At 38.9% G+C, this 12,718-nt stretch overlaps 1 protein-coding gene across 1 annotated transcript; it reads right to left on the reverse strand.

Annotated features, from left to right (window-relative positions):
• Window positions 1-2,988: 2,988 nt before the first annotated feature.
• fbxl22 (F-box and leucine-rich repeat protein 22) lies at window positions 2,989-9,427 on the reverse strand. Its single transcript, XM_015047466.1, has 2 exons — window positions 8,748-9,427; window positions 2,989-3,736 (listed from the first exon to the last, which is right to left on the reverse strand). The coding sequence occupies exons 1-2, from the start codon at window positions 9,083-9,085 to the stop codon at window positions 3,388-3,390; spliced, it is 687 nt and encodes a 228-aa protein (XP_014902952.1). The 5' UTR covers window positions 9,086-9,427; the 3' UTR covers window positions 2,989-3,387.
• Between the last annotated feature and the right edge of the window lie 3,291 nt (window positions 9,428-12,718).

Here is a 12,718-nt window from a genome sequence, read left to right on the forward strand (position 1 = left end):
TGTACTTAAGTACAGTAACGAAGTACTTGTACTTCGTTACTTCCCACCACTGCCCTGAGGACAATTTTACCTTGAGATAATTCAATGCAGTCAAATCTAAACAATGCGTGTCTGTGAAAGATAAGACCAACTCCTTTATGTAAGAAGAAAAGAATCTTTGCAATGTTGAAATGTTATTTTTCACTGTTTAATTACGCAGTACATGCTTCTGACACCTTTGTTTAGAAAAAAAAAAAAAAAAATTACAAATACATTATTAAAAATTGTTGCCAATGTTTTTATTTAGTTTTTTTTTTAAAGCTGTTTAAATTTGCATAGTCTTGCTTCCTTACAAAGAGGAAAAGCCTCTCCTCGCTCCACATGATACTGTTTGGTTGGTGTGAAGCTGCTAATTAAAATGATTAGAGTGAACTGTTGATCCATTTGATTTTTTTTTTTAAATTAAATTTGTTATTCTAATAGAACAAGAGTAGCAAAATAAATTCTTTTGCAATTTGCATTGTATTACATTGTTTTTAATGGAGCATTGTGCCTGAATAACAGCAGTTATGCTGAACAGCAGAGGATAGAGCGTCAGGCAGAAATATGTGTAAATTTGTCTTTGGCATGAACGTCATATTCGTTTTTCAGGGTTTCATCGTAGGATTTAAACTGTTTTTTCAGCGTGGAATGATAATACAACAAATAACTTCAATTATTTAAGGAAAACAAACATTGGAAACACATGCGTTAGTATATGAGGGATGTACAAACATGCAGGCTCAGATTTGTCATACACTCCCAATTTTATTTGGACAAATCTTGTAGGAGTTTGCAGAGAAAGCACACGTGTTTTGAAGCCAATTAACAATTACTACCATTTTACCAGGATTTCTGGCATGGATTTTAGCTTTAACAATAGTCCATAAATGTTCAACACAGTTGCATTCACAATCTTCATTTTCACTTCATTGTAACAGATAGATGGTTGAAATATTGTTCCAAAAGTGGTTTCAGATGAAGAAGAGGAAATTACCATTTAGCTTCTGGAATGGCTTTGACCTTTAACTCCACTGAAAATTTATGAGGTATGAATTAATACAAGGAAGCCATCCCATTTAAATATCCCTTCCCATTTGTGAAAAGAGTAGTTGTCAAAAATCTTAGCAGAAATATATCAGAAGCTTGCAGGTGGTCACAAAAAAAAGCTCTTTTGCAACTTGCAAATAGCAATTTAGTTGTTTTTTTTAGAGTATGTATGAATTTGAGCCTATGTTTATAATTTTGAATGTATGTAAATAATTATTTGCTTTTTGTTTATACAACTCCAAGACTGTAGCAGTTGTAAATGCATTAGTAAAGCATTTATGATGCTCATATTAATGATGGATGTACATTAAACTACTGACCTACAGCAACCAGGCAGTCTAATGAAATCAAATTAATATATTATCCTCTTGGTTTTCAGATGAATCCCTAATCATTATGGATTTTTTTTTTTCTAAACTGACCTCAAGCAGCAACATCGAACTGTATCTTGCAGATTGACGCATCAGTAATAGCTCCAAAAACGAAATTGATCAACATCTTGTTGCTCCAAAACAACTGCTTGTGTCGCCAATTTTTCAAATGTTTGTGGGGAGGGAGGGATGGTTTAGCTTCACATTCTTTATTTGTAATTTAGTATAGTCTCTCACTTTTATTTCGCAGAGATTTTACTTTTAAAATCCTTATTTGGCGAGAGTATAGAAAATGTGTCATAAATTCAACTAAACTATCATTCATCAGCACAAGCGAAGAGACATTCCACAGACTTAGATGAAACATCCCTTGGGACAACCAGATAAATCTCTTCTTTATCATGCTGTCTGGATCAGCGCCATGACAATAAAACTTTTCGTCTTGATTAAACTTCCAGCTATAAAACTGTTGCTGCAATATTTAGTCTTCTACACAGAAATGTGAACATGCATTTTCCAGCTGACTCTGGGAATGAAACAAACTGAACCGGAGATGTGATCGCGGTGTTGTTTTCGTGAGATTTTTATGTTTTACTATCGATATTTTGGACAGGAAAGTAAGGGTGACGCAAAAAAAAATTGCAAAGAAGAACAGCCAAGTAATTTGACTAAAATGTACTTACTGTACATACAGTGATATTCAATAGATTAGAATGTGCATTCAGATGAGGACAGTTTGTCAGATTAAAAGTACTTTTTGTCAATAAACCTTAAGCTGGTGCTAAACTTGGTTTTCATTAAGCCCACATTTCTGCATTAAATGTTTTTTATGGGTTGATTTAATATTCTAGTTTTAAATGTCACATTTTTTTATTAGCTGCAGGCAATAAAAAGTAAGTCAATCCATTCATACACTGACTTACTTTGATTTCTTTGTATTTGAGAATTACCTGGGTTGTTGACATTTGTGTGAGAAAGACCTCATTAAAATTATTTAAGCTGAAAAAATTGAATAATGTATTTGATACTTGTTTACCTGCTGCATGTCACGACGAATTAAGGCAAAACAAGGTTTAACATTGTTCTAGCACGACATAATAAACTGGCTGGTAAGTATATATGCAATTTTATGAGTCATTGTTTTCAGTAAGCATATTTTCCCATCACATATATAAGGGTCATAAAGGAGAAGTCACATCCTGCATGTGTGCATCTATATAGAGAGAATTTGGATAGAAACCTTGTCTATTTAAGGCTTCTGAGAATTGTGAATGCTTGAGCAGTTTTGGATTTGCTGTGTTGATAATAATCTGTCAGCAGATAATAAATGTATCTTTGAACACAACTTAGATGGGAAGACAAATGTTCCAGGAGTCCTCCAGGAAATCACTAGTACCAAGAAGTATATTGCCAAGAAATCGTCTGACTCATACTTCCTCATAAAATGGCAAACTTTAATTTAACACTTCTTTGTACGTAAAAAACCAAAACAAAACAAAGATAATACAATCTGTATATCACTTAAACAGAAAGGCATTGAGAGTTTTTATTTAATCATTTGTGTAGGAACAGAAGAAACTTCTTTTCTCTTCTGCTTTTTCTCTTAGCAGCCATCCAGGGCCTTATAGTCTTCATACACATGTAGAGATGGCATGATTTACAAAAGCAAACTACAAACCAGTTGCTCAGTCATCAAAGTGAAATAATTACAATATCAAAATGTGAGTTTAAGAATCAGTTAAGGCCACATCTAGATAAGACTTTGAAGAAACTGCATTGGTCTTTATAAGACATGAAATATATAAAAGGAGGGGATATAAAATGTACAAAATGTTATTAGAATTTAAAACCAAAATAATAATTTATCAAAAAAAAAAAAGAGCATAATCATCACTGTCAAGTCCTCATATAAAGGCGTCAGAGGTGTTTTATTCATTAGGAGCTTTCTTCAGGAGTACTGGAGGAATTTCTGCAGAGCTTTGCTAAGTGGCTCCTTCTCTTCAGGTTTGCTATCAGGAATCATATCAGCGCTCCTCTCCGCGCTCAGCTGGATGGCCGGCCTCATCTCCTTACAGCTCTGCAGCCCCGCCTTAGTGATGTTCCTGCAGAAATCCACTCTTACTTCCTCCAGGTTGTCCCCGTGCTCTGCTACGCCTCGCAGGCTTCGGTCTGTGATGCGCACGCAGTTCTCCAGTCGTAGGCTGCGCAGTTTCTTGCACCTCTGCAGTACAGAGACCACGTCCTGGTCGGTGATGTGCGCGCAGCCGGACAGCGTCAGGGTGAGAAGGTTAGGACACCTGCAGCACAGACAGCAGTCACAGTCTTTGTTTTCGTACACTTGTTGAGAGTGGTGAGTCACTTCCATACCACACAAAACGGAGGGATTAATATCTCTGGATTAAGTCAAGTCTTAAGCAAATAGCAATGTCGGGTTTGTTTGCGTTTTCCTGATGAGTATTGCTGAGGTCCAAACTAGTCTGAGGAACCATAGGTAGATGTAAGTGGAGAAGAAGAAACATGACCTGTGTGTAACGCTAGCCAAGGTGAATCCTACACCAATCTATCCTCTGTGTATGCTCTGTTCCACTGAGGCTCTTTGTGTTTCCACTGTCCAAGAGTATTTGATTAATACTCAACAAAACAGTCGCAGGATGCTTAGTGTGAGATAAAGAGGGCCTTCTCTGCTCTACCTATGAAAAAAGCACTCTGAACAAATAAAAAACGAGTATCGGTGGAGTGCAGCCCACTTGCAGGCCATCTCCACTGAGGATGCAGGCAGAGACACTTGGACCAGGGGTGTCATTCATGTTCGCCGATACAGATTATATAAAGACTTACATAATGTTACTGCTTTCCCTACATGTGAGCCAAACATATTCCAGCACCGTGCGAGCGCTGCCCCAGTAACCTTTGACCACGCAGAAGCTCAGTCATGTGCCTGGCTGTGCCATTAGAAGATCGCTCTGACTTTATTAGGTGACGGTACTGACAGTAAAACATGACGAGGATGTGAAAGAGGTCTGATCGTAGCGCTTTGAGTTTCGTTTGTTGTCATGAGACAACAGACGAAGCAAAGATCACAAACAAACTGGGTATTTATAACAGGAGGAGTTATAAAGAAATTATCAAGCATTGTTACGTAACGCACTCTTATGACACTCACTGTTTATGCGGATTAGTTTATCCTACCACACATTTCTGTATGCAACATTTTAATTTTCTCACACAGATATACCTTTTGAACTTTTTGGACAAATTTCATTGTATAAATTTTGGAGCACTGTGTACATGTGCATGTGTGTGTAGGTGTGTAAGGGATGAGGGTGAAGAAAGAGGTGAGGGGAGGGGAATAATTGAAATTGAAAAATACAAGGAAAAATATTGCGTTTCAAAATTCCCCCCTCCCAAAAAAAAAAAAAATAAAAAAGTCTGGTTGTCTTTTCTATCCTTGGGGAGTCAGAAACAAACCAGCCAAGTAAAGAATAAAGTTGTGAACAAGTTAAAAGCAGTGTTGGTTAATTAAAACAATATCCCAGATTTAAACATCTCACAGAGTACTGTTGAATCCATCATCTAAACATGGAAAGAACACAGCAAAGCTACATATCCATGCGATATGGCTATGTAGCCATATCGCATGGCTACATAGCCAATTAACTTAATAATTAATTATTATTAATTAACTTAAATTATTTAAGGGATAGACACCATTCTGTGTGAATATAATTTTCTTGTTTTCTGAAGTAACTGAACAGAGAGCAGAGAAGCAGCTAAGAGGTTACTCTGGAGGAGCTGCAGAGATGAAATGCTCAGACGGGTGAACGTATGGACAGGACAACATTAGTAGCTTGCAAGATGTTGACACAAAATGAAAAAGGAGATATTCTGTCTAAACAAGACCAAAGTTTTTGAACTACATAACAACACAGTATGAGTGGTGGAGCGCCACGTGAAGAACAACAGACAAAAAAATAATTCTCTGGATATGTGTGAGAACCACTTTCCTTTCACTTTGATTCTCTTGGTGTTGGTCTATAGGGTGCATAACCGTGGCAGCAATTTGACAAAATATAAAGAGTGGTATCGCTATGGATACGTTTGCAAGACCTATTTTATGAAATAATATTTAACCTCAGGCACATCAATGAGTCTGTTTCTTTTTTCAAACTTTTTGTTTCTTCACTGTCCTCTGCAGGTTTGTGAGTAGGTACTGATTTCAGTGACTACATGATAGATATAATATTAATTAAATAACTTCTGAGAAGTAACTGAATTCAACCAAGCAGTTACATTACACTAAAGAAAAACAAGCAAAACAGGATTAGGTAGAATAACAATTCAACTTAAATTATTTAAGGGATAGACACCATTCTGTGTGAATATAATTTTCTTGTTTTCTGATGTCAGATTCTACTTTCAATTTTCTCTATTTAAAAAATAGATATGCTAGTTGTTGTTTACCTAAAGTTTCATTAGTCCTTAGAAACCACAATTATCATCAAAAGAATTTTATTTCGATATAAAAACTTAGGGAATTCATAACTATCTTTTTCTCAATTGTTAGCTTTAGTATTCCCATAGCGTCAGCAACATTTCCATCAAGGTTTGGTTTTAGACATGATGTGTTCCTAATTAAAACAAAACAGCTTAGTGAGCTGTCTGGTCCGCGTGAAACACCAACAGAATGCCAACATGTAATCATGTTTCTAATGAACCGTTTAGTTTACTTAAGCCTGTTTTCCCTGGTCAAATTATCCCATCGGCCTGTTCGGGAAACTAAGGTGAACATTTTTTGCTTTATCGTCATCAGTCTTTTGAATTAAAAGCTTCTTTTCTAGCAGGGTTTGGGAAATTTGTAGCCTTTCAGATCCAGGTGAAAAATATGTGAAGCTAAAGCTTTGTCTTTGTTGGCAGCAGAAAGTATAATTAAAATAGAAGCACAGGACGTGCTCCTTTTGATTTTGTAACTGTAAGCATCAATTTAGCCAAACGGTGCAGATCAAAGCTCGGAAAAATCCAACTAACAACTGCAAAGGTCGAGGCAAATCTCCGAGTACCACCCACTGTGAAACCTACCCAGCGTGGTACACTGAGCATGTTTCCTTATGTTGTGCAATTAATACTGCGACCTCAGGATAATGAGAAATGAGTTTTTGATAAATCATTTGACGATGCTCATCCGTTAAGCAGGAGCGTTAGATTTTAAAACGACAATATAAAGGAGCCTGTAGACACGCTGGCCTTTATTGGTTTCCCAGGGAGATAAAGATAGACACAAATGTGGCGTCAGAGTTGAGGAGGCAGGCAGAGACAGACGCACATGTTCGCTCCTCAAACAGCAACAAAGAGCCAATTGTAGGCTCCACCTGCCTGCATAAATCTCCAGTTTGCAGCTGACTGGGAGTGTCTGTGGCCAAATAACTCTTTTATCACTCCCACAGCCCTTCTGTGCCCCCTCCCACTTTGTCACGTGCGCTCCGTTTCCTCTCCCTTTTCAGACAGTTTAGGAGGGTTTATCAGCATGCAGAGAGTATAGGCCTGAAAGGCACTGAAATACAAGCTCCCCGACAAAGGAGGTGGCTCCAGTTTTGAGTCATCTCGCAGCTCTCGTGTTGTGCTTCTCAAATTTCACAATGCAGGACGTGCAGCCTCCTCTCCCCCTTCTGTCCTGGCCTGCCACAGCGGCTCAGCTCCCCTTGCATCAGCAGTTATTACTGGCTGCCTTGAAGAAATTATCCAGAGACCTCATTACGCCTCTGTGGGGCCGGCCACACACACAAGGCCAGGAGCCAAAAGAGCTAAGTTTCAATGACCTATCACATACAAATTTCACGTCACTCAGTAAATATAATTATACGTGTGCCAACAGTTGTGTTTGGCAATAGAATTAGTCTCATATCCTGCAGATGTTGTTGTTTTGTTTTTACAGGCAACTTTGGATACGGCATCTGTTTCTAATGATTTTGATCCTTGGTGCCTTCAGCTAAACATGAGGGTTTGACTAAAACCAGTGCTCACAATTTTGAACTCTAGAGACCTTAAAACATCCTGACACTGTTATCAACATGACCGCCGCTTTGTTGACATCCAAAACCAAGAAAAGGGGCAGAGCTTTAGAAGGCTGCTGCCAGGGCAACAGGTGGCACTCTATCGCTAGCACTTTCCGAAAATTTGAAGTTCATAGTTATGTTGATCAAGACCGAGCCCATTTCTAATTGGGGTTCTGGGCTCTCTTAAAGTTTGGTCGTCACGGTAGAGCTGCTGCTTCTCCACATCAAGAGGAGCCAGTTGAAGTGGCTCCACTTAATTGAGAACTCAGCTTTCAGAAACCCTCCCACCAAACAGAATGCGCTTGTCTTGCAGCAGCTCCTCTGACTCCTGGTTAAATATCGCATACATTTTTAAAATCCCTTTCCCCACATTCAAGAACAACCAGAGCACTCAGTTGCTCTCTCCTTCCTGATATTTGCATCACTTCCACTTTTCAAATTCTGTGTCCCACTAAAGGTGAACTCTCTTTCTGGTTTTAGCCTTCTCCAACCTAAGCAAGTTTTTACTGTTATCGTTTGCTTTTATGTCTTTCATTGTAATGTGACTGTTTAAAAAAAAAAGTCTATGAAAAAGGTACTAGTACTTAAAAAAAATATTTAAATTAACCTGTTAGTGAGTGGCACAAAGTTTTTGTACTTAAATGACGAATTTGAACTGAGCACAGCTCTCCATGGCATCAATAAATTGTGTTCTATGGGAATAAATAAAAAAATGTAATCATAGAAATTTTTAGGTAAGATAAGGTAAGGTAATTTTATTTACTAACTAATAAGTTTGATTCCTGTTCTGGGTCGGGTGTCTAAAGCAATAAGTAAATGTTCTTGTTCTGTAAGTAGCTTCTCTGGATTGGCATTTTATCCACAGAGTGAAGTTTACCATCAAAGCTAAACATCATATAAATTTATTTAGGATACAAATTAACTTACAAATCTATAATTTGCATATATGCAGGGGGTAGGGGAAGCTGTTCTTTTAAGAGATATGTTAACAAACATAATTTATTGTCACAGCTAGAACCATTTCACCTAATGCTGCGTTAAAATGCCCACACTGCACATCACTGCACAACCAAATACAGAAGACTTGCAACCTGAATCCTTGGATGATATCTAACAAATAACTTTTTATCCACATGTTTACAGGATCCCCGAACGAAATTGTGCTTCACGTCTCACATAATATTTGATTGTTCACTTTTGTTTCGTAACTTATTGTGATTCTTTACTAAGCAAAGAGGAAATGCACATATACACTCACATGTGGCACACATGGGCCAGGAAAGTGCTGACCAGGCTGTCATGTTTGCTGCAGATGTCCTTCTGGAACGAGCTCTTCAACCAGTCCTCAATGTTGCACACCAGCTGGACTCTGCTGGAGTACCAGCAAATAGTTAAGTAACGCAATGACGGTCCCAGCACATAGTTGTCCCATCTAAGCTGACAAGGGGAGCTGAAGTGGAGTAGGTTCCATAGGCAGGGGTCAAGGTAGACTTCACGCAGCTGACGACAGGTGAGGGACAAACTTCTCCGGCTGTCCTTGTTCAGGAAGGAGAAAAGGTGGAGGAGACACTCGCGGTTGAGCTGAGTAAGATGCATGGTTAAAAAGTCCCGCTACGTGTAGAGAGGCCTCGTCTCTGGGGGCAGAGACAGAGCCTGCTGGTAGGCAGCAACAATGAACCCACAGCCAGCATTGTGTGGCCTAGATACATGATGCCCCCTCAGGCGCACGCCGAAGGGCCTGCACATATAAGGCGGTGGGGAGACGGCTATTTTGGGAAGACAACTACGATACGTTCAAAGATGGAAGTGTTTGAGCCATGCGCTCCCTTCCCATCTGTCATGGCTCTCAACAGGCAGCAAGCCCTGGACGGGGCCAGATGTTTACACTGTCCTGGCCTACTTCACGCAAACACCAGAGCTACACACCCGCAGCAACACATGTAAAAAGTACAACTCCAACACTTACTGTGAATATATCTATTCACAAATTACTCAATTACTATATATAGTTTGTCAGTTTGCATCTTCACCAGTGCTTAGTATTCTGTTATTAAATTGTGAGCCACAGAAAATAATTTCCAAGACTCATGTCTTTGTTAAGTAACCATGTTAACAATTTTAAGGATGTTGCCCAAGGGTTAAACTTTACAAGAAAACACTCAATTCCTTTTACATAGAACAAAATATAAACCGACAGTTATGCGTCAATAGATTTTTAAAAATATATATATTGATTTAATCTAAAATTTTGAGTGCTGTTGATAATGCTGATATAGTTATGGGACGTAAAACATTATGTAAATTAATCTTTCAAGTAACAAAGATCAAACAACAACCAAATCTTCAACTTCTTCATGAAATTACCCTAACTGAACTTTTTTTTTTTTTTCCCCAACAGTTACTGCAGAGGTTGTACAACATCATAATTACAGGAGTAAACAGCAGCAGCAGCACTGGATGGTTTACACAAACTCTTCTGAGACCGTCGCATTCGAGATAATCACAAAGACAAATAACTTCCCAGCTCCAAACTGGACTGTTGGACATGTGAGTTAGAGACACAAGCACACGCAGTGCTATGTAGGTCTTGCCTAAGGCAGCCTGTTAAACTGTGACTCAGTGTGTTTGCTCAACTGGAGAGCAGAGAATGTTCTGATGCTAGAGTACTATTAGTCCACATGTATGTCATCACTCTACTTTCCAAGTATGCCCTGTAAAACTTGTTATCAGCAGGCTGTTGGACAGGAAAAAAAGAAAACCCTCAACAATAGGAAATGCCATCTTTGGAGGATGATCACTTTATGTACCATGACATAATGTTCCCAACAAGACTTTCGATGCAAACAGAACAACATACTGCAAGCAAATTATTAGTACGCAAGATGGAAGGTGCACATGAAAGAGTAGAAGAGTTGTTCCATTGGTGGAAGGGAGCGATGGAGAAACGACCTCCCAGCCACCTGCGTGAAGGCTACCAAGAGCAGCTGTTCCTGCGCATACTGAAGTACTTGTTCCTGCCACAGCGAGAGGGTTTACTGGTTGGCACGTGTGCAGAGGGGAACTCTGTGTGTGTGCGCCTGGGCGTGGGCGGAGATCTTTGCTGAAGGCTAAAGACGAGCTGCATAAAAAGCCATGCATGCTTAGTCTACTATAAAGCCTCACTCTACCACAACATGGGCTACTGAGCATCAGAAAATGTAATAGGAGCATTTGGACATTTGTTAATGAGACAAATACAGAATTCACAATGAATGGTAAGATATTGCTCTCATTCAGGTTTTGAATGGTATAAAATTGGATTTAAAACCAATAGTTGCATGTTTTACTGCTTAAAACAACAAAACAAAATATGCCTATAACAATAGTCAGTGGCAGGATACAGAATATAACATGTCTAATTAGAATACCATTAAAATGTTAATTTGTTTCAGTCACTGGATTATGGCTGATAACTAATGATAATGCAAAATTCAGTTTCTCACTTGATTAGAATATTACATGAGATCAACAAAAAATAATCATGAAAACAATGGCTGAGTTGACAGGAGGTGTCCACCAGTGATCAACTTTCACCCGGTCCTCAAGCCACATATATACTTCCTGCTCACAGAACTGGATCTTCTTCATAAAATCAAGGAAATTATGGACAACTCTCACCATTCTCTTCATGAGTCCAGTTTGGGAAAACAGCGTATTCAGTCAGAGGCTTCTTCAAATTAACTGTAACGCAGACCACTACAGGAGAGCTTTCCTGCCAGCAGTCATCACTATCTACAATAACTTTTTGAATAATTCCAATTAATGAGTTACATTTAATTTCCCTTTGGGATAAATAAAGTATTTCTGAATTTGGATCCAAGCATATTAATGGAAAGTTTAGTGGAAGGAAAAAGTGTAGCAGGACAAGATACACAGTCGACAGTGAAAACAGCAGCCTTGAGAGGAAAATGAATATCTGCAATAGTGAGGCTTTTTCTATTGGTCTTTTATAGTATTCTAATTATCAGAGAACACTGAACTGTGAGTTTTAATAATCACCAAAAGTAGTACCGTATTTTCCGCACTATAAGGCGCACCTAAAAACCTTCAATTTCCTCAAAAGCCGACAGTGTGCATTATAATCCGGTGCGCCTTATATATGGACCAATATTGAGCCACAACAGGTCTAGCGGACCTCACCACAGGGGCCGCGTTTCATTGGCTAATGCCCATTTTAGGTCACAGTGCAGCTACCACGTGCGTGACCGTCTCAAGCTACAGTAGTAAACATATGCTAATGTACATTGTGGACCATCAAAACCATGAATGCCGACTTACCCAGCCTTGCAACAACAGTAGGCATCAGTGATCTTGTCCACAGCTATATTTATGCTGAGGGAATGAGGATCTGCTATTTTCCTCATCTATCGGTAGCTTTTAGCTGTGACGCGCACAATGTTGGAGGCATCCAGTGGCTCAAACACCTTGATATCGTCCAAAAAAGATAACATGAACTTGTTGGTTCCCCTGTCCATTGTTGTGGCTGATATGTTGTGAAAATCCGGCAGAAATGCTACGCTAATTAACTCAGATCGAAATGAAAGACGTCATGTTTACACAGACATGCAGTAGGCTGCTTACGTAGTTGGTCCACTACGGTAAGCAGCCGCCAACTTCTTTTTCCCCGTAGAAGAAGTAGTGCGCGGTGCATGCTGGGATAGTTGTCAGAACGCTGGTTTGTTAATAAAGTTTGATAATGCATTTAAAGCCAGGGCGGAGGGGCAGGGGAAGAGAGACAGAGACTGCAGCGGCAGCGTGTCGGTTGGTCTGTGTTACCCAAAAAGTAGTTGGGCACAATATCGCAACACCAACACCGTGAGTGAAACAACGACTGTGCCAGCCTACTATATAAAGTACTCGGGGCCATTTCTTTATTAATGTGGATGTGTAATAATAGAGTATGAAGCGTCTATTCTACGCGCCTTATAATGCGGTGCGCCTAATATATGAAAAAAAGTCCTAAGACAGGCCATGCATTGAAGGTGCGCCTTATAGTGTGGAAAATACGGTAAATAGAATATATATCACTGTGTAGTAAAGCTATACACAATTTAACTTTTTTGAGTTACTGAAATACATTCAATTTTGAATGATTTTCCAATTAAGATGCTCATAAAATGTATTTGAATATCTGTCTTTAACATGTAGATTTATATGAGAAGAGAAATAGAGTTCAGATCTAAGGAAAAC

Source organism: Poecilia latipinna, unplaced genomic scaffold (genome assembly GCF_001443285.1).
Source record: "Poecilia latipinna isolate Pla-1442-1.1 unplaced genomic scaffold, P_latipinna-1.0 Scaffold828, whole genome shotgun sequence".
Lineage (NCBI taxonomy): Eukaryota > Metazoa > Chordata > Actinopteri > Cyprinodontiformes > Poeciliidae > Poecilia > Poecilia latipinna.